The sequence below is a fragment of the Oncorhynchus mykiss genome, chromosome 7 (assembly GCF_013265735.2).
Source record: "Oncorhynchus mykiss isolate Arlee chromosome 7, USDA_OmykA_1.1, whole genome shotgun sequence".
In the NCBI taxonomy this organism is placed as follows: domain Eukaryota; kingdom Metazoa; phylum Chordata; class Actinopteri; order Salmoniformes; family Salmonidae; genus Oncorhynchus; species Oncorhynchus mykiss.
This window is the reverse complement of record NC_048571.1, coordinates 56749-79650: the sequence shown is the minus strand read 5'-3', so window position 1 is coordinate 79650 and position 22902 is coordinate 56749. Positions and strand designations below refer to the sequence as shown.

The 22902-nt window shown below is 41.7% G+C and overlaps 2 protein-coding genes and 1 long non-coding RNA gene across 3 annotated transcripts in view; 2 read left to right on the top strand and 1 right to left on the bottom strand.

The window, feature by feature from the left end:
- LOC118965192 (gastrula zinc finger protein XlCGF28.1-like) overlaps positions 1 to 22902 on the bottom strand; it is a 115935-nt gene that overhangs the window by 66185 nt on the left and 26848 nt on the right. The window lies entirely within an intron of this gene.
- Positions 904 to 4893, top strand: LOC118965196. The gene is made up of 7 exons (XR_005052462.1): positions 904 to 958; positions 2364 to 2471; positions 2676 to 2738; positions 2850 to 2929; positions 3144 to 3251; positions 3557 to 3692; positions 4108 to 4893. It is a non-coding gene; the product is annotated as an uncharacterized LOC118965196 (long non-coding RNA).
- On the top strand, positions 10551 to 18552 carry LOC110495590 (zinc finger protein 345). The gene is made up of 3 exons (XM_036981881.1): positions 10551 to 11922; positions 15533 to 15781; positions 16239 to 18552. Exons 1-3 carry the CDS (start codon positions 11820 to 11822, stop codon positions 17645 to 17647), a joined length of 1761 nt encoding a protein of 586 aa, XP_036837776.1. The 5' UTR covers positions 10551 to 11819; the 3' UTR covers positions 17648 to 18552.

Genomic DNA, 22902 nt, shown 5'->3' with positions numbered 1-22902 from the left:
ACAAGACACACCCCGCTACGGACTAACTCCTGCACTGCAAAAAGAGCCGAAGATCAGCTTGTACTCATAGAAATGCCTGAGATACACGAATATAACTATACAATATTGCATATAGTATAAGTTTGATTATTATTTGATATACACAATATAATGAAATATATTGATTTAAAATTAAAATACATCTAATTAAATAGCTTGTTAGATGTTCTGATATAGACAGAATGACTGAAAATTACCTGTAATTTTAAATCATTAGTTTACAATTTCACAATGGAATTTATTACAATTTATAACCGTCATGTCTCCAAACTGGGAGAATGAATCAATTGCATGGCCTAAACGCTGCCCGTTTCTGCATAATTCAAGCAGGCAATGAGCCCCGTTGGATCTTTTTAAAAATTGCGGGTGAAGCGAAACTAATGCGTGATAGTGAGAAGGAGAGATGTCTTGTGGGAAAATAGTTTTTTTTTCACTCGATCTGTCCAACTTATCACCTCTAAAATGTCAATAAAATACTATAAAGAGTTTATATAATATGTCATTACATACCTGTTTGAAGGTTTCTGTCGAATTTGAATCGTGTTTTTAGGGCGGTGCTAAAGTGATCTTAGAAGTAAACAGCGGCTTTGAGAATGATGATCTCATGCAATGATGACGCTAAAAATGACTAGGTATCCCCTCCTTACCCCCGTCACTGTCCATTTCTTGTTTTTAAACGATAAGAGAAGTGCTACACCTGGTGGAGAGAGATTGTAAGACAGAAATAGTTGCTTTATACGACATGACGGAGGGTCCGTTTTTTCAACTTTTCTCCAATACTATAGAGCTATTACCATGTCGATCAACGCTTGAATAGAAACCTAGTTCACACCCCCGATTTTGAAGTCAACACAGTCCCATTAGTTTTCTTTGTAGCCCCGTTTGAATGTTGCGGTAGCGCACATTTGTACGGAATGAGGTGAGTTTACGTTATCTAACGTTAGATAGTAAGGCGAGAAAGCAGGGCTAACATATTTTATGGTTGTACAAACAGTCAGCTAGCTTACTCTATCGGTCTAGCTAACTACGGTTATCTATGTTTTCTGGTAACGGGTCATTGTTTTTTGGCAGACATTTTTTTTAAATTAACTAGCTAGAGACCAACATCAACGTTACTCTCTGGGTACCTACTGTGAAGCTGGTTGGTTTGCTAACTAACTGTAGTATGGGTTATCTACCTAGCTAGCTAAGAACGTTAGCTCACAGGGGAGAGGGCATTGATATGTTACATTTAAGAGGAGAATGTGTAAAATGCATTGACCAAAATTAACTAGCTAAGAAGCCTGTCAAAATGTAGTTCAAACTTGCTCTCGGTGTATTCATTACTACAGTTTGTTTACTATTGACCTTTTATTAACTTTTATTCAGAAAATGAAAAGTGAAGATTATAATTATACATCCACAACTGATCAAGACCAGAGCTGTTTCCCTTGAATAATGCCAGGAAGTGGATTGTTCCACAAAATGTGTGTCTTTTGATTCCCTCTGATATTTTATGTATAAATTATGGGTTTTGATGTGCATGAAAACAGGGGAGAAATAATCACAAGAGTGATACGGTGTTGTATTCTCAATTCAACGTTTAGTGTAATATTTCACAAAAGTAACACATTACAAAACAACAGAAAACCCATTATACAACTAACACAGCAAAATATCTTATTAACAACGTACATGTTCATTCACAGTCGACATAAAATGGCAGCTACTCTCAGAACGATGCTATTCTTCACTTCAACCGAGCAGGGCTAATATGACTCTCTTCAAACTTAACTCTAACTTCCTCAAGACGTTACTAAGACACACCTTAAACACTCTTGACATGTTAGCGAGTTATAACATTTAAATTACTATTTTTATCATCAATAAAGTACCTGAAAACAGGGGAGAAATTATCACAAGAGTGATACGGTGTTGTATTCTCAATTCAACGTTTGGTGTAATGAGAAAAGACCGCGATTTTCCCCAGGAATATGGGTGGAGACCAGAGCAATCGATCTCCGGCTCATAGATTAAGAGCATTTCGTAGATCACAGATTAACACTTTTAGGCACCACAAAAATAAAGTAATCAATATAACGTTTACACATTACTCTCACAATTCGTACCCTTTGACAGATTTTAACTTTAACACAATTATATGAATGTTATCAATCTCTATCAACTAATACTGAATGCATCTTTTTAACCTTAGATGTTTTAAGATCCTCACATACTATAAACTTACTAATACTTTTTAATGTATAACAGGCTATGAATATTTCCTTTAACCTGTCACACATGCATGATTTACTGTATGTCATGAGCTTAAATGTTTGTTGCAGCACTATCCAGAAGTTCACCTGGGCAGGCCCAAAAAAGGCAGAAAAGCCAGTCTTGTTCTCTCTCTACCCCAGCCCAGGATGAATTTAACGGGGACACGCCTAGACGTGGTAAGAGAAACCGGAGAGTCAGTGGGAAATGTCAAACCTTTCACAGGGTAGCATAGATGGGATTTTCCTTTTTGTATCAGGCATCACTGCCTATCAGGATCATTATTCACACATGATATACAGTACATATACATTTTCCTATCCAAATCCTTGCTTTTAAGTTGTCCTGATCACACCCAAATTGGGTTTTTATTTGTGTTTCAGGGCAATCCAGGGATTCAGCTGGCCGTTCTAGATGCTCTCCTTCCCCATCTCACTTCACACACGGTGAGTCAAGAGTACAGCTTGTCAGACAAGTCCAGAAATCTTAAATCAGGTAACCTGTCAACTACTAAGGAAGGTTTATTAATTGGTTTTGAATGTTACCGAATCATCCAGGGCTTCTACTAGCCAGTCCCACCTCCAGAGCAGGGAGCACAGACGTTTTCCAAATCCCCCCTGTTACTCTACCAGACAAGGTGAGAGAAGTTATGGAGTAACTAAAGTTTGCTCATCAGTGCTAGTTTCTTTACAATGAGCAGAAATTATACACATCTTGTTCAGTCTTGATAACTGAAGATTAAAACTATCCTTAAAATATGTATTGTAGTGTGTAGGTTGACAAAAATCAAGTACTATTTATTTTTGCTGTTTACCTCTGGGTTGACACTGAGTTGGCTTTGAATTTTTAAGATTCATCCAGGGCTTCTACTTGCCAGGCCCAACAGAGCCAAGAGCATCGGAGCTCTCACCCTCCCATTCCCTCCGCTAGACCAGAGCTGTTTCCCATGAATAATGCCAGTAAGTGGATTGTTCCACGAAATGTGTGCCTTTTGATTCTCTCTGATATTTTATGTATAAGTGATGTACTAATTCAAAAGGCACCTATTTTGTAGAATGACAAAATGTACTACAAATTTTAAACTTGTGTTAAAGTTATCACTGATCCATTAGAATATATACTATTATTGAAATGTTGAACTATATGTATTATTGCAAGTAGAATTTAACTTTTATTTGCAATCAACTTGTCTGTCAGGATCATCTTGTGTGTGACAACCCCATATTTCCACAATGTTAACACAATGTCCTAACTAAATTGGTAGAGATATTGGAGGGGAAACGTGTTGGGAGATCAGAGCCCCGAGACTCTTTGAGTTCCATGTCAAGATGATGGAGACGGAGCAAGACTTTGAGCAACTAGAGAAGCAGCGCCGAAGTGTGGATGCACAGAATCTGATGGTGAAATTGACATTTATTTTTTACATTTCATTTACACTGTAGATTTAGTCAGCATCTTTCACACTACCTAAAGCGATACAATTGGTTAATTCCACTCTTACAAGCAATGCCTGTAGAATGTATTTTTTATTAGTCCTACTGAGACAGAGGTTACTGCATAACTTCCAGGGTTTCAAACAGTCTCTTGACACAGATTAAGGTTAAGCAACATTGGTGGTAAGAACACAAAGGACTGTGCCCACAAGGTCATGGACCGGTATGTCATATCTTTAGAATGGATCCAGTAAGTAATTTTAAAGGTATCGTTAGTGATAAACCGTCTGCAACAAAGACAGTAAATCCAACAGCCTTATCTCCTCAGCAGTTTGATAGTGTTCAATTCACAAAGAACATCCTGTGTGTGCTTGACTTTCAGGCTCTTTACCAATGGCCTGATGTCCTTGTTCAACTTCAACGACCATCACGCAATGCAGGGACTAGGAAACACAACTGTGTACTCTGTTGTCAATGGTACCTACAAACATGTAATTATTCTGTAGTATATTTTGTATTAATAACTGGGTGGTTTGAGCCCTGAAAGCTGATTGGCTAACAGCCATGGTATATTTAAGCAATAATACATGAGTGCCCATGTGTTATGATGACATTTATCATGGCTGTGAGTGTCATAGCCATAAAAGCGAAGTCCTCTGGGACACACAATACATGGTTACAGTCTGTATCCAGCCGCGCTGAGTTGCGTTGTGCATGTTGGATCCTGTGTTGGCCTTTCTCATGATGGAAAAATACAGAAGACAGGAACTATGCAATGAGTTGGGGGGGGGGGGGGGCACATTCAGAGCGTGGGGTTGCAGAACAAGAGGTCTTTTGTTAGATAACAGGAGCCAGGTGCGAGATAACGGTATGGAGCATGAGAGCCTGGATGTTCTTCACAGCAACAGTTACATCTATCAACAGAAGCGCCAAGAGGCGGGGACCCGCCTGAGCGCCTGCAATAGGCTGAGCAAGTTTAAACCACGCCCAGCCTCTACTGTGATAGGCCAACTGACGGGTTGGAACTGTATCACAGTATAAAGAATACTGTTTACATACATCTTGTCAGTTCTCTGTTCTGCCCTGCGTGGTATTACAGAGAGCCCGTATATACGAAAGTTGCATTTGCCATTTATTACTTAGCTAATAAAAAATACATAGTATACAATCGGTGACTCATTGTTATATTTATCCTGATACCAGATTCGAATTTACGCAACTCTAACATGCATAAGAAAAGCCTTTAACTACACCCTACCTTAAAGGGTCACTAAGGTTGTATAATCAAAATGACCTGCTCTGTCTGTTTTAATAGGCTAGATTCTTATTTTGTCTTCTAAACCAATTATGAATTTGCATGGTGGTAATTTGTATGGTCCCTTTTTGAGAAGAATGGTTTAGGAGCTTGGCAATTTTGAATGAGGTGATCATGTGACCTTAATGGCCTTTTAACCTATTGACTCGCAAGTTCTAAAAATGTATAATGGTCTGCCCAACGTCACATTTTCTCAAATTCTGTTTTATTTATTTTGCTATGCTTTAGCCCTAATAAATGCTTCACCATGTTTCTTTTCTCCATTAGACTCTCTAGTATGTCATTACGCTGGTTTTGTTCAGCTTTCTGGCCTGTTATCAATTAGTCCTTATTATTACTTCATTTCATCACACAGCCTACTGGTCCTGCATTTAAATCCAGTCAAGCATTATCTTGAATAATTAGCCTACAGTATACAATGGCCTTAATAATAATAATAAAGGCTTTGTACAGATCAACTCTGGTACAGCTAACATTTATTTTGTGTTTACACTACCAAGCAATCAGAAAAAAAATATACAGTGGGGCAAAAAAAGTATTTAGTCAGCTACCAATTGTGCAAGTTCTCCCACTTAAAAAGATGAGAGAGGCCTGTAATTTTCATCATAGGTACACTTCAACTATGACAGACAAAATGAGGGGAAAAAATCCAGAAAATCACATTGTAGGATTTTTAATGAATTTATTTGCAAATTATGGTGGAAAATAAGTATTTGGTCACCTACAAACAAGCAAGATTTCTGGCTCTCACAGACCTGTAATTTCTTTAAGAGGCTCCTCTGTCCTCCACTCGTTACCTGTATTAATGGCACTTGTTATCAGTATAAAAGACACCTGTCCACAACCTCAAACAGTCACACTGCCGGAGCAGAAGGCAGATGTTTTACCGATTTGTTTTTTGTTGTTTGTTTATCTGCTTCGTTTGTAACTTATTTTTTCATTCATTTTGTACATAATGTTGCCGCTACCATCTCTTAGGACCGAAAATAACTTCTAGACATCAGGACATCTTTCACGACTCTGACGAGCGAGGCGGAGGATATACGGCTCCCTCGGGAACAGGCCCCGATCCCCGTGATCTGCGTAAAGAGGAGGCAGAGAAAGAGAGGCCGGAGAGCGGGCTGCCTGCTGAGAATTCGAAGGCGATCGAATAAACCCCCACTTCCCTTAATTCTGCTAGCAAACGTGCAATCTTTGGACAATAAAATCGACGAGCTACGGGGAAGATTAAACTACCAACGGGACATTAAAAACTGTAACATCTTATGCTTCACAGAGTCGTGGCTGAACGATGACAATATCAACATACAGCTGGCTGGTTATAGATGTACCAGCAGGATAGAACAGTGGTGTCTGGTAAGACAAGGGACAGCGGACTATGTACTTAAAAAAAAAAATAACAGCTGTTGCACTATGTCTAAGGAAGTCTCGAGCAATGCCTGAGGTTGATTACATCATGATAAGCAAAAAAAAACACTACCTATCGAGAGAGTTCTCATCTTTATTCTTCGTAGCTGTTTACATACCACCTCAGTCAGAGGTTGGCACTAAGATAGCATTGAATGAGCTATATTCTGCCATAAGCAAACAAGAAAACGCTCACCTGGAGGATGCAGCTGTACACAGCCCATCTGTAAATAGCCCATCCAACTACCTACCTCATCCCCATATTGGTTTTATTTACTTTTTTTTTTGTTGCACACTAGTATTTCTACTTGCACATCATCATCTGCACATCTATCACTCCAGTGTTAATTTGCTAAATTGTAATTACTTCGCTACTTTGGCCTATTTATTGCCTTATCTCCTTACTCCATTTGCACACACTGTATATAGATTTTTCTATTGTGTTATTGACTGTACTTTTGTTTATCCCATGTGTAACTCTTGTTTTTTGTCGCACTGCTTTGCTTTCTTGGCCAGGTCGCAATTGTAAATGAGAACTTGTTCTCAATTGGCCTACCTGGTTAAATAAAATGTGATATTTACATATATATTTTAAAGGGGGCGCTCCTAGTAGCCAGAGACTTTAATGCAGGGACACTTAAATCAATTTTACCAAATTTCTAACAGCATGTTAAATGTGCAACCAGAGGGAAAAGAACTCTGGACCACCTATACTCCACACACAGAGATGCATACAAAGCTCTCCCTTGCCCTCCATTTGGCAAATCTGACCATAATTCCATCTTCCTGATTCCTGCTTACAAGCAAAAATTAAAGCAGGAAGCACCAGTGACTAGATCAATAAAAAAGTGGTCAGATGAAGCAGATGCTAAGCTACAGGACTGTTTTGCTAGCACAGACTGGAATGTGTTCCGGCATTTCTCCAATGGCATTGAGGGCATTCGGTCATTGGCTTCATCAATAAGTGCATCGATGACGTCGTCCCCACAGTGACCGTACGTACATACCCCAACTAGAAACCACGGATTACAGGCAGCATCCACACTGAGCTAAAGGCTAGAGCTTCCGCTTTCAAGGAGAGAGACTCTAAGCCGGAAGATTATAAGAAATCCCGCTATGCCCTCCATCCATCAAAAAGCCAAAGCATCAATAAAGGAATAAAATCGAGTCGTACTACACCGGCTCTGATGCTCGTCGGATGTGGCAGGGCTTGCATACCATTACAGACTACAAAGGGAAGCACAGCCAAGAGCTGCCCAGTGACACGAGCCTACCAGATGAGCTAAACTACTTCTATGCTTGCTTCGAGGCAAATAACACTGAAACATGCATAAGAGCACCAGCTGTACCGGAAGACTGTGTGATCACGCTCTCCGCAGCCAATGTGAGTAAGACCTTTAGACAGGTCAACATTAACAAGGCCGCAGGGCCATACGGATTACCAGGACGTGTACTGCGAGCATGCGCTGACCAACTAACAAGTGTCTTCACTGACATTTTCAACCTCTCCCTGTCCGAGTCTGTAATACCAACATGTTTTAAGCAGATGACCATGGTGCCTGTGCCCAAGAACACTAAGGGAACCTGCCTAAATGACTACCGACCCATGGCACTCACGTCTGTAGCCATGAAGTGCTTTGAAAGGTTGGTCATGGCTCACATCAAAACCATCATCCCAGAAACCCTAGACCAACTCCAATTTGTATACCACCCCAACATACCCACAGATGATGCAATCTCTATTGCACTCCACACTGCCCTTTCCCACTTGGACAAAAGGAACACCTACAGTTGAAGTCGGAAGTTTACATACACTTAGGTTGGAGTCATTAAAACACGTTTTTCAACCACTCCACAAATTTCTTGTTCACAAACTATAGTTTTGACAAGTTGGTTAGGACATCTACTTTGTGCATGACACAAGTAACTTTTCCAACAATTGTTTACAGACAGATTCTTTCACGTATAATTCACTGTATCACAATTCCAGTGGGTCAGAAGTTTACATACAGTAAGTTGACTGTGCCTTTAAACAGCTTGGAAAATTCCAGAAAATGATGTCATGGCTTTAGAAGCTTCTGATAGGCTAATTGACATAATTTGAGTCAATTGGAGGTGTACCTGAGATGTATTTCAAGGCCTACCTTCAAACTCAGTGCCTCTTTGCTTGACATTATTCATAACGAGATTTTTAGCGTTCAGTGAATGATTTGTCCCCTACCCATTCTGAAACTAACTGCAGCTCTTTGTCAAGTGTTGCAGTCATTTCAGTCGCTGTAGTAGCTGACGTGTATAGTGTTGAGTCGTCCTCATACATAGACACACTGGCCTTACTCAAAGCCAGTGGCATGTCATCAGTAAAGATTGAAAAAAGCAAGGGGCCTAATCAGCTACCCTGGGGAATTCCTCATGTTGGAGACACTCACATTAATGAACACCCTCTGTCTTCGGTTACTTGTCTAACTCTTTATCCACATTATAGCAGGGGGGGTGTAAGGGGGAGGTGTAAAGCCATTACATATATGCTTTTCCAGCAGCAGACTATGACCGATAGTGTAAAAAGCTGCACTGAAGTCTAACAAGTCAGCCCCCACAATCATTTTATCATCAATATTTTTGAAATAGCATTACACAATCAACATCTTGATCAACTCTATGCAAAGGAGACGTGTCCCGGAGGAGGCTACGACCCCCTTATCATGTAATGGGGTAGGGCCTTCCCAAGCAGGGTTGCCAACTTAGTGACTTTTTCGCTATATTTAGCGAGTATTCAGACCCCTCTAGCGACACATTTACATTTTTTTTACTAGTGACAAATCTAGAGACTTTTTCTGGTGTTATTGGAGACTCTGACGTGAAAGCATGTATTGTTCTTAGTGGGCCCCACCCCTGTCCCAAAGCACTCACTTGCAGCCCAGTCCTCGCGCTTGCGGGAAGCTGGCTGATCCCGCCCTGGCTTACATTCAGGGCGGGATGTAAATGTGAAATGTTCTTTGTCTAAAATAAATCACTGCACAAAAATAAATCACTGCATTTGACTCACACAGCCTCAGTCACTTACTCACCTTGTCCCACTGTGTGTGTTCCTCTCTGTGACATAAGATAAACATCTAGCTGGCTAGCTCATCATGTCACAGTCTAAACTGTACACTCAAAATACAGAAAGGAGTGGGAATCAAACCCTGAATTCAAAGGCTGGTTGAAGCCGTTTATTGGAGATAATACATGGACGGGCATACTGCCTGTATTGTAAGGCTGATTCTACGCCAAACTTAGTGATGTAAAAAAACACATGACAACTCAAAAGGCAAAGCCTTGTAACAGTTCCACCCAAAACAAGCTGCAATTTATGGTTAACAAATTTACTTTGCAAAAAAGGCTGAGGCCACCATGGCATTAGCTATCGCTGAACACTGTTCCATGCTGGCATGTGATCACATTGGAGAAGCATGTAGAGCTGCTTTCTCAGACTCCACTGCTGCTACCCACTTCAAAATGCACAGGTCAAAGTGCACAGAAATTATTAATGGTATTCTAGCACCATACTTTCTGAAAAAGTTTGTTGTCGATGTGGGTGACCAGCGTTTCAGCCTCCTCCTCGATGAGTCCATGGATGTAAGTGTTTCTAAGTACCTGGGGGTTGTGTACTTTAGTGACACCAAGCAGACAATTGTATCACCATTTCTGGCGCTTGTTGAGTTGGAGGGAGGAGATGCCAAATCTATAGTCCTGTGCTGTTGTGTCTTTCCTCTCGAAGTGTAGTCTTAAAAAAGAGAAACTCCTGGGGATAGGGGACTGACAATGCCTCTGTTATGACGGGGATTAACAATGGGGTCCATAAAGTGCTGAATAAGGAGTATGGCCTCAAATATCTGGTTCTTATTCGCTGTGTGTGCCACTCTCTGCAGCTTGCTCATTTGTTGTTCTAAACATATTTAGGGTGTTTTTTGCTCACTTTTTGTCTTTCCCACAAAGTTATTCCTCTCTCCTACAGCGTCCAGCACAATTACATGCACATTGTCAATTATGCAAATTGGGCGATAACGTCATTTAGCGACTTCTAGCGACTTTTAGGACAGCCAATAGCTACTTTCCTTACTGAGGAGTTGGCAATCCCAAGGATCCCGGAATGCACGGACGGTGTTAGCGGGGGAACAGGAAGTTCCAGGCAGGCGCCCACCATTATTCAGTATAAAGAAAGCACCAGAACGATGCAGTCAAGAAGATAAGCTAAGTGTCCTTTTCTATTTATTACTACAGGTATGTAATAGCACGTTTAAACGTTCTGATATCAAAAGAATATGTCATAACATTTTAGGTAATAAGTCCGTTAAGGTATTATCACGTTTGGTAAAGGTTTAATGTGTAATTTTTGTGTCAAACCGAGTGAAGCACATGATAACTAAGTTACATATTTAGAGCCTTTAGGGTTTGTCTGAGTGGATGTACATAATTTTCTCAAGGTCATTTCATAAATAATCTATTTACTTCTGAGATTTCTGAATTCGTGTTGCAAATTGTTTTTTTAATGTAAAATTCACGAGCTGGTAAAATGGCGGCGCCACTCGGTTTGCGTCAACAGACTTTTTTTTATTTTATTGCAACAATAATAACATTATTACACATCAATACAGGGACATGTAAAGTCCAGGCAGAGAGACAATTTCACTGTTCCACCACTGTTTTGAAGCTGAATGTAATGATCATCAGTTTTCTACATGTGTACTAATATTCAGACACATTCAGTTGTTTCTATCTTTATCTATAAATGTTACTATGGTGTGAAAGGGTAATACTATTCGTTTTGATTTAAATAACACAGTGAAGACCAGGTTATTCAGGAAAATACTACATAGTGCTGCCTAAAACAAACGGTAACCTTGTACTAAATGGTTTTTGAGTCATTTATGCATTTGTGAATTCAGGACATCTACTATACATTAAGTGCACTTAAGTTGTGTAGCCTGATTTTAAAGTGTATACATTGTCTAATGGGAATCAGATCTATTGAAATCGGATCAGTGCTTGACTTGGACAGGAGCTCACCAGAGCGGAGTACCGGCACCTCAAATTTCTGTTTGAGCTCATGTTCCTCTTATAGAATATTAGCTTAACAGTATTGTAGCGCTCCTGCACCTAAATATAAACAATATTTTTTGAGAATAAATTAAGTGCCAGAACTGCCAAGACAATAACTTTTGGGTCCGTTTGTCTTTACTACTACTGGCCGACTCAGATTAAGTCTGAGGCCGGTAACATCAACAGTGAGGACAAACCCAGCCTGCCTCTCTCCTTCTACACTGAGTTCAAACCTACAGTCACCCAGTCCTGATTGTGACAGTGGAGCCCAGTTTGCTCTGCAGGATCCAGAGATGGCATCAGTGAAGCTGGAAGACTGCAGTCAAACACTGGAGCTGAATGTCAACATTAAAGATGAAGAAGAGGAGGAGACGATTGGGAAATCTGTTAGTCATGGTAAGAGCAGGTTCTATGTGTAACCAATGTGAAATGGCTAGCTAGTTAGCGGTGGTGCGCGCTAATACCGTTTCAATCGGTGATGTCACTTGCTCTGAGACCTTGAAGTAGTGGTTCCCCTTGCTCTGCAAGGGCCGCGGCTTTTGTGGAGTGATGGGTAACAATGCTTCGTGGGTGACTGTTGTTGATGTGTGCAGAGGGTCCCTGGTTCGAGCCCGGGTCGCGGCGAGGGGACGGACTAAAGTTATACTGTTACATACCTAACTAAGTTTGTTGTTCGTTCCAACTTCCCACTGTGCATGAAAAGATGCTGTAGAACTGTTTCATGATGAACTGTTTCAATGAGAAGGTAGATGTTAATTCATGCTACTGACACTTGCATGGTTTGACACCAGTATTGCCAGCATTTGTTTTATTCACTGGGCTATCTGGAGTGATCAATTATTTAGTGAAGTAGTGTTTTAAAGTTCTATGAAATGAGTCTGTAGTTCCTAACCCTTGTGATACTGAGTGGAGGATGATATGAAATTAGTCTGTGTAGTTACTAACCCTTGTGATAGTGAGTGGAGGATGATATGAAATTAGTCTGTGTAGTTACTAACCCTTGTGATAGTGAGTGGAGGATGACACGCCCCTTTTTAGCTTTCAACTCTTACCCACTTTTAGAATAGTTTTATTCCCCTTTTGTATTGCACAGCTTTCTTCTATGAATACATACAGTGCATTCGGAAAGTATTCAGACCCCTTGACTATTTCCACATTTTGTTACGTTACAGCCTTATTCTAAAATGGATTAAAAAAAGGTCATCAATGTACCTCAAAGGAAACACAGGTTTATAGAAATGTTTGTACATGTATTAAATTCAAAACAAAAATACCATTATTTACATAAGTATTCAGACCCTTTGCTATGAGACTCGACATTGAGCTCAGGTGCATCCTGTTTCCATTGATCATCCTTGAGATGTTTCTACAACTTGAGATTCCACCTGTGGTGAATTACATTGATTGGACAAGATTTAGAAAGGAACACACCTGTATATAAGGTCCCACATTTGACAGTGCATGTCAGAGCAAAAACCAAGCCGTGAGGTCGAAAGAATTGTCCGTAGAGCTCCATGAAAGGATTATGTTGAGGCACAGATCTGGGGAAGGGTACCAAAACATTTCCCAATAACAAAGTGTAATATGCAGATAATGCTGATACCTCTAAGAACTACAGCCAATAAAAATAGAGGATTTACAGTTCCAATGCTTCTAGAATATCACCGGTTTGTAAAAACTCACAAAACTGATCTTAAATATTATGAAACTCTTCTTTTCACTATATAAGTATATTCACCAAGAGCCAGACTTGATGTTAATTATTTTAACCAATGACCAAGTGAGGGGGAACTGACATACATCCAGTCGAGAGCAATTGAACGTCTAGCTTGTAATAGACAGAGGTCAACCATTTTATTTTCTCTCCTATGTAAATCAATACTCTCTGGGTAAAGATTTAGGAGGTATAGTTTAGGGATTAGTGGTATTGTGGTAGAGGTCATCTCAGAGATATAGCACAGTACTGAGCTCAAACGTTTATCTCAGCACATTCCTACTAAATGCGTGTTACATTTAACACACATTTCTGGGGTATTGGGGTCAAATTTGTGGGGTTTAACTTGGGATTATCATCATCTGGAACATAAACATTAACTAGATTTAATATGCTAATTCAAAAAAGTTTCCTGTGTCAAAATATATCTACCAGATGTATCAGTTATAATATTATCCACTTGAAACGGAGCCGATTAGTGAATTAAAACTATAATGCCATGAGAATGAGAGGAGAAACAGGATGCTATTACTTGCCCTTGCCATCTCCTGTGTACTTTAAGTAGCACATCCTTCAACAAGTGGATTTCTTGTAGGAACACAATAGGTGAAGTTGTTTAAGCCCAGTAATAACCTGTTATAAGCTTAGATCGTTTACAAACTCCACTGACATTATACGAAGTACATTTCAGTTTTGCATTAGAAGTCATTTAACCAAAGATGTGAACGTGGAATAAGCTATAGCATAAAGACATATCTAAAATACGTTTAGTAACCACAAGGACCTCATTAATATTTTTGTAGTGAAAAAAATGAGTAAAGATCTGTTGGAACAAACAAACCATAAATCTACCCTAACAGTAGAACACTGAACCCCATTCCACTGTCTCCCTAACCGAGACATCCAACTCTTCCCCTCCCACCTCCCCCTAATCGTAGCCTGGTGGACGACTGATCCGTTAAAGGGAGCAGTCTAACCTAACGACGCTAAACAAAACAAAGTGTCTCCTGCCTTCTCTCGGCCATTACTCCTCACGAGCAAAACAAAAGGCGTATCTAGCAAGATGATATGTGATATATCACAACAAAAGGCATATCTGGCAAGATGATATGTGATATATCACAACAAAAGGCGTATCTGGCAAGATGATATGTGATATATCACAACAAAAGGCATATCTGGCAAGATGATATGTGATATATCACAACAAAAGGCATATCTGGCAAGATGATATGTGATATATCACAACAAAAGGCGTATCTGGCAAGATGATATGTGATATATCACAACAAAAGGCATATCTGGCAAGATGATATGTGATATATCACAACAAAAGGCGTATCTGGCAAGATGATATGTGATATATCACAACAAAAGGCATATCTGGCAAGATGATATGTGATATATCACAACAAAAGGCATATCTGGCAAGATGATATGTGATATATCACAACAAAAGGCATATCTGGCAAGATGATATGTGATATATCACAACAAAAGGCGTATCTGGCAAGATGATATGTGATATATCACAACAAAAGGCATATCTGGCAAGATGATATGTGATATATCACAACAAAAGGCGTATCTGGCAAGATGATATGTGATATATCACAACAAAAGGCATATCTGGCAAGATGATATGTGATATATCACAACAAAAGGCGTTTCTAGCAAGATGATATGTGATATATCACAACAAAAGGCGTATCTGGCAAGATGATATGTGAAATATCACGTCCTATTCGTTTTTGAAAAGTAGGAAAGAATAGCTCCACCTAAAACAGTAACGCTAGTTAGTGAAGCCTGAGACCAACGTTACAGTATGGACAGTCCAAAATAGTTGAAGATGATCCACAACACAGGGTCTTTTGCTAGTAGCTACCAAGTAACAAAGTGGCCCTCACACATATAATATTAACGTAGTATACCATGATACGTTTACAAACCAATAAAATATCAAAGATCAGAAATGACCAGCCTATGTAAGGAAAAGGGATAACGTTGAATATGTGCTTCGTTACCCAAAGGCCCTTTGCACAAGATGTTCGTGTGAAAGCCGAACATCATGTGCAATCATTTTAGTCCAAGGATATGATTGAAAGGCCTCCGTCATTCTTAAAAAGTTTGGAACCACCAATAAACTGAGATATCGGGGGAGAAGGGCCTTGGTCAGGGAGTCAAGCACTGAATTAGATAATTGAACAAGAAGAAATAATATATTTTTAGAGAATAAAGAAAGTTCTGGAACTGTCAAGACAATAACTTGTCTGTTTCTCATTGTTACTACAGGCCGACTCAGATCAAGTCTGAGGCCGGTAATATCAGCAGTGAGGACAGACGCAGCCTGCCTCTCTCCTTCCACACTGAGTCCAAACCTACAGTCACTGGGTCCTGATTGTGACAGTCGAGACCAGTTTGCACTGCAGGATCCAGAGATGGCATCAGTGAAGCTGGAAGACTGCAGTCAAACACTGGAGCTGAATGCCAACATTAAAGATGAAGAAGAGGAGGAGAAGATTGGGACATCTGTTAATCATGGTAAGCACAGGTTCTATCTAAGTGTGTTGTTCGTTTCCACTTCCCACTGTGTATGAAAAGTTGCAGTAGAACTGTTTCAGTGAGAAGGTAGTTATTTCATGCTACTGACACTTGCATGGTTTGACACCAGTATTGCCAGCATTTGTTTTATTCACTGGGCTATCTGGAGTGATCAGAGAGGAGACTAAAGAAGTGAAATAGACCAACTGCCAGTGTTTTAAAGTTCTATGAAATGAGTCTGTGTAGTTACCAATCCTTGCTGTTAAGGCAAACTACAAGATAATTTGATTCGTTTAACAATTTTTCGGTTACATGATTCTATATATGTTATTTCATAGTTTTGATGTTGTAGAAAATAGCAAAAATAAAGAAACCCTTGAATGAGTAGGTGTGTCAACTTTTGACTGGTACTGTATATTACACCAACTGACTGGTTCTTCTGATGTTGTTCACACAGGAGACCATGTTGAGACATTCTCTACATCTATAGAGCAACAGCAGGAAGATCACAGAGCTAAGAGGTCTCACCACTGCCCACATTGTGAGGAGATTTTCCCAATTCTATCAAAGCTAAAAATACACCTAAGAATACACAAAGGAGGGAATCTGTATTTCTGCACTGACTGTGGGAAGAGTTTCACAACATCAAAGGCTATGACAGTTCATCAGAGAGTACACACAGGAGAGAAGCCTTACTTCTGCTCTGACTGTGGAAATAGTTTCTCTCGACGGGGCGACCTAAAAACACACGAACGTATACATACAGGAGAGAAGCCTTACTCCTGCTCTGACTGTGTAAAATTCTTCACCACATCAGGTGAGCTAAAAATTCACCAGAGAACACACACAGGAGAGAAGCCATACTCCTGCTCTGACTGTAGGGCGAGGTTCTCTCAACTGAGCCACCTAAAACAGCATGAACGTATACACACAGGAAAGAAGCCTTACTCCTGCTCTGACTGTGTAAAATGCTTCACAACATCATCTGAGCTAAAAGTTCATCAGAGAACACACACAGGAGAGAAGCCTTACTTTTGCTCTGACTGTAGGGCGAGTTTCTCTCAACTGGGAAACTTAAAACAACACGAACGTGTACACACAGGCGAGAAGCCTTACTCCTGCTCTGATTGTGGAAAGAGTTTTTCTCGACGGGGCCACTTTAAAACACATGAGCATATACATACAGGAGATAAGCCTTACTCCTGCTCTGATTGTGGAAAGAGTTTTTCTCGACAGGGCGATCTAAAAATACATGAACGTATACATACAGGAGAGAAGCCTTACTCCTGCTTTAATTGTATAAAATGCTTCACAACATCAGGTGAGCTAAAAGTTCATCAGAGAACACACACAGGAGAGAAGCCATACTCCTGCTCTGATTGTAGGGCGAGTTTCTCTCAACTGAGCCACCTAAAACAGCATGAACGTATACACACAGGAGAGAAGCCTTACTCCTGCTCTGACTGTAGGAAGAGTTTCTCTCAATCGAGCCACCTGAAACAGCATGAACGTATACACACAGGAGAGAAGTCTTACTCCTGCTCTGACTGTGGAAAATGCTTCACAACATCATCTGAGCTTAAAGTTCATCAGAGAACACACACAGGAGAGAAGCCTTACTTCTGCTCTGACTGTGGGGCGAGGTTCTCTCAACTGGGAAACTTAAAACAACATGAACGTATACACACAGGAGAGAAGCCTTACTCCTGCTCTGACTGTGGGGCGAGTTTCTCTCAACCGTGCAACCTAAAAAATCATAAACGTATACACACAGGAGAGAAGCCTTACTCCTGCTCTGACTGTAGAAAGAGTTTCTCTCAACTGGGCCACTTAAAAAGACACCAAGGTATACATAAAGGAGAGTAGCCTTACTACTGCAATGACAGTTTCCACAGTTTTAAATCATGAGCTGAGCTAAACGATCTTCAAAGAATATACACGGGAGAGTGGCCTTTCTTCTGCTCTTACTGTAGCAAGAACTTCTCCCGATTGGGCAATGTAAAAACACACCAATGGCTACACACTTGAGAGAAGCCTCATCAGTTCTCTCAGACCAGCTGAGATTAGTCACTCCACTTAATTCTTCTCATAAAATAATTTGCAATGTTGAATTGGATCAAATGAAGAATGTGTAGAACACTTTTAGTCCTATTGTTTCTCACTGTGAGAGAACAATGCAGAGAACAGGGAGCATTATGGAATGATCAGTGAGCATCTTGTCAATTTTGCAATTTTGCTGACAGTTGTGAATCTGATGCAGCCGAAGAGCTACTGCCCCTTTACCTGGGAAAGCACCGAACAACAGACAGGGATGTTGGACCATCGAAGACGTGCAAATGTGATGAGACCTACATTGATTTGGGGTTCACTTATATTGGGAATAGTACCTTTCCTCAGCCAAAGTGTGTTTATAGCTCACAACTGAAACCTTCACTCTTACGCAGACATTTAGAAAAAAGCATGCCAAATTGAAAAATAAGCCACAGGAGTTTTTTGAGCGAGAATTAAGACAACTTTCGAGTAGTAAGACATGTATAAAAGCAACAGATACCATTAATAAGAAGGCGCTAGAAGCGTCTTATATGGTGAGCTACCGAGTGGCTAGGACAGGCAAGCACCATACTATTGTGGAGGACTTCATTCTTCCTGCTTCCGTGGATATGGCTGGAGGAAAGGCCCAAAAAAACTATACCGCATCGGCGACATGGCAAGAGATGTTTTGATACAATTACTGCTTCGTATATACAAGCCAGTGAATTCTATGCGTTACAGCTGGATGAGTCAACAGACGTGGCGGGCCTGGCACAGCTCCTGGTATATGTCTGTTACGTTTTTGGGGGGGTCAATTAAGCAAGACATCCTCTTCTGCAAACCACTGGAAACCAGGACAACAGGATATATTTTTAAAGTACTGGACAGCTTTGTGACATCAAATGGACTTAGGTGGTCAAGATGTGTTGGTATCTGTACTGATGGCGCGAAAGCCATGACAGGGAGACATAGTGGAGTGGTAACGCTGGTGCAAGCAGTTGCTCCCGACGCTACTTTGGTACACTGCAGCATCCACGAGAGGCTCTTGCTACCAAGGGGAATGCCTGACAGCTTGAAAGATGTTTTGGACACTACAGTGAAAATGGTTAACTTTGTTAAAGCAAGGCCCCTGAACTCTCGTGTATTTTCTGCACTCTGCAATGATGTGGGCAGCGACCATGCAACGCTTTTACAACATACAGAAGTGCGCTGGTCATCAAGGGGCAAAGTATTGACACTTTTTTTTTAAATTGAGAGACGTACTTAGTTTTTTTTACTGACCATAATTGTCACTTGTCTGACTGCTTGCATGATCAGTTCCTCACATGACTGGCCTCTCTGGGTGATGTTTTTTCTCACCTGAATGATCTGAATCTAGGATTACAGGGACTGCAGCTATATTCAATGTGCTGGACAAAATTGAGGCTATGATTAAGAAGTTGGAGCTCTTCTCTGTCTGCATTAACAAGGACAACACACAGGTCTTTCCATCATTGTATGCTATTTTTTGTGTGTGATAATGACCCTACGCTTATGGACAATGTCAGATGTGATCTTGCGAAGCACCTGAGTGAGTTGGGTGCGCAATTACACAGGTACTTTCCCAAAACGGATGACACAAACAGCTGGATTCGTTATCCCTTTTATGCCCTGCCTCCAGTCCACTTTCATGCCCTGCCTCCAGTCCACTTACATGCCCTGCCTCCAATCCACTTACATGCCCTGCCTCCAGTCCACTAACATGCCCTGCCTCCAGTCCACTTACATGCCCTGCCTCCAATCCACTTACATGCCCTGCCTCCAGTCCACTTACATGCCCTGCCTCCAATCCACTTACATGCCCTGCATCCAGTCCACTTACATGCCCTGCCTCCAATCCACTTACATGCCCTGCCTCCAGTCCACTTACATGCCCTGCCTCCAATCCACTTACATGCCCTGCCTCCAGTCCACTTACATGCCCTGCCTCCAGTCCACTTACATGCCCTGCCTCCAATCCACTTACATGCCCTGCCTCCAATCCACTTACATGCCCTGCCTCCAATCCACTTACATGCCCTGCCTCCAATCCACTTACATGCCCTGCCTCCAATCCACTTACATGCCCTGCCTCCAGTCCACTTACATGCCCTGCCTCCAGTCCACTTTCATGCCCTGCCTCCAGTCCACTTTCATGCCCTGCCTCCAGTCCACTTTCATGCCCTGCCTCCAGTCCACTTACATGCCCTGCCTCCAGTCCACTAACATGCCCTGCCTCCAGTCCACTAACATGCCCTGCCTCCAGTCCACTTACATGCCCTGCCTCCAGTCCACTTACATGCCCTGCCTCCAGTCCACTTACATGCCCTGCCTCCAGTCCACTTACATGCCCTGCCTCCAGTCCACTTACATGCCCTGCCTCCAGTCCACTTACATGCCCTGCCTCCAGTCCACTTACATGCCCTGCCTCCAGTCCACTAACATGCCCTGCCTCCAGTCCACTAACATGCCCTGCCTCCAGTCCACTAACATGCCCTGCCTCCAGTCCACTTACATGCCCTGCCTCCAGTCCACTAACATGCCCTGCCTCCAGTCCACTTACATGCCCTGCCTCCAGTCCACTAACATGCCCTGCCTCCAGTCCACTTACATGCCCTGCCTCCAGTCCACTTACATGCCCTGCCTCCAGTCCACTTACATGCCCTGCCTCCAGTCCACTTACATGCCCTGCCTCCAGTCCACTTACATGCCCTGCCTCCAGTCCACTTACATGCCCTGCCTCCAGTCCACTTACATGCCCTGCCTCCAGTCCACTTACATGCCCTGCCTCCAGTCCACTTACATGCCCTGCCTCCAGTCCACTTACATGCCCTGCCTCCAGTCCACTTACATGCCCTGCCTCCAGTCCACTTACATGCCCTGCCTCCAGTCCACTTACATGCCCTGCCTCCAGTCCACTAACATGCCCTGCCTCCAGTCCACTTACATGCCCTGCCTCCAGTCCACTTACATGCCCTGCCTCCAGTCCACTTACATGCCCTGCCTCCAGTCCACTTACATGCCCTGCCTCCAGTCCACTTACATGCCCTGCCTCCAGTCCACTTACATGCCCTGCCTCCAGTCCACTTACATGCCCTGCCTCCAGTCCACTTACATGCCCTGCCTCCAGTCCACTAACATGCCCTGCCTCCAATCCACTTACCGATATCTGAACAAGAGCCTCATCAAAGTTACAAAAAGCGCATCTGTGGAAATGTAATTGAATCAGAAGCCACTGCCAGATTTCTGGATAGGGCTGCGCTCAGAGTATCCTGCCTTGGCAAATCGCACTGTTAAGACACTGATGCCCTTTGGAACCACGTACCTATGTGAGAGTGGATTCTCGGCCCTCGCTAGCATAAAAACTAAATACAGGCACAGACTGTGTGTGGAAAATGATTTAAGACGGAGACTCTCCAATACAAACCAACATTGCTATGTGCATCCCTCTCAAGCACAACCTTCTCATTAACCTGTGGTGAGTTATTCAAAAATTTAAATTAACAAGTAAGGTTTTATATGTAAAATGGTTAAATAAAGAACGAAATGTATTATTATTTGTGCCCTGGTCTTATAAGAGCTCTTTGTCACTTCCAACACGCCGGGTTGTGACGACAACTCACACTAATTTCTTATGTTTACTAAATGTATCCTATTGTGTGTGTGGCTTATAATATTTGAGTGCACTGACCCTGGTGCTAGAGGGGGTAAGCAGCTCGAGGTTGAATGTTTGAAGGGGTCCGGGACTATAAACATTTTGGGATCCACTGGTCTAGATAATCCCAGTTCCTGCTGTGTCATGCTGATGGGAAGACTAGGCTATGGAGAAAACCATGAGTACATGCATCCATGCCATGTGTCAACATTGCAGGCTGGTGGTGATGGTGTGGGGTGTGTTTTCAGGGCACGCATTGGGCCACCTTGATAAAAGTGGAGCAACATTTGAATGCCACAGGATATTTATACATCATTGCCAATCAGGTGCATCCCTTTATGGCAGCAGTGTATCCATCTGCAAATATATTTTTTCAGCAGGATTATGCCCCAAGGCTTGTCCAGGGACGGTTCCACGAACATACGTGAATTCAGCTTACTGCAGTAGCCTGCCGTGACACCAGATCTCGATCCAATTGAACATCTGTGGGAAGAGATATTCACTCCCAGCCAACTTGGCACAACTGTGGGAAGCATTGGAGTCATCATGGCCCAGCATCCCTGTGGGTTTCTTTCCACACCATGTAGAGTCCATGGCCTGACGAATTGAGGCTGTTCTGAGGCCAAAAGGAATTGCAACTCAATATTAGGAAGGTGTTCCTAATGTTTTGTACACTCAGTGCAAAAGGAAAGTATTCAGACCCCTGGACTTTATCCACATTTTGTAACGTTACAGCCTTATCATAAAATGGATTACATTTTTAAAAATGTCCTCAATCTACACACAATAGCCCATAATGACAAATTGAAAACATGTTTTTTGGCAAATAATAAATAAGTATTCATACCATTTGCTATGAGACTCGAAATTGTTCTCAGGTGCATCCTGTTTCCATTAAGTATCCTTGTGATGTTTCAACAACTTGATTGGAGTCCACTTGGTAAATTCAATTCAAACAGGCACACACCTGTCTATATAAGGTCTCACATTTGACAGTGCATGTCAGAGCATGGTGGTGACAGCATCATGCTGTGGTTATGTTTTTCAACGGCAGGGACTGGGAGACTAGTCAGGATCGAGGGAACGTTGAAATGAGCAAAGTACAGAGAGATTCTTGATGAGAACCAGGACCTGTTGACTAACTGTTGAAGTTAATTGATATAATTTTTGTACAATTTGTTCTGGGCAACATCTTCTCTTGTGTATAATTTTAAATGAAACAAACTGTTTTAATGTGTCTATAAATGAACCAAATTTGATCCCATTCACATTCTCACAAACAAATGACCCACACTGTGTATAAACAATTGTTGACATCCGATGGTCATTCTTATGGTGGGTTGCAAAATGCAGGATCCTTCCAAGTTGAACCCACCAGAGGGGGACTGTCAGGATGGTCCTGTGAGGATCAGGTTAC

Coding starts and splice junctions, on each gene's coding strand:
- LOC110495590 (XM_036981881.1), top strand. CDS start 11,820: ATGGCATCAGTGAAGCTGGAAGACTGCAGTCAAACACTGGAGCTGAAT. Junction 11,923..15,532: donor TGGGAAATCTGTTAGTCATG/GTAAGAGCAGGT, acceptor TTGTTACTACAG/GCCGACTCAGATCAAGTCTG. Junction 15,782..16,238: donor TGGGACATCTGTTAATCATG/GTAAGCACAGGT, acceptor TTGTTCACACAG/GAGACCATGTTGAGACATTC.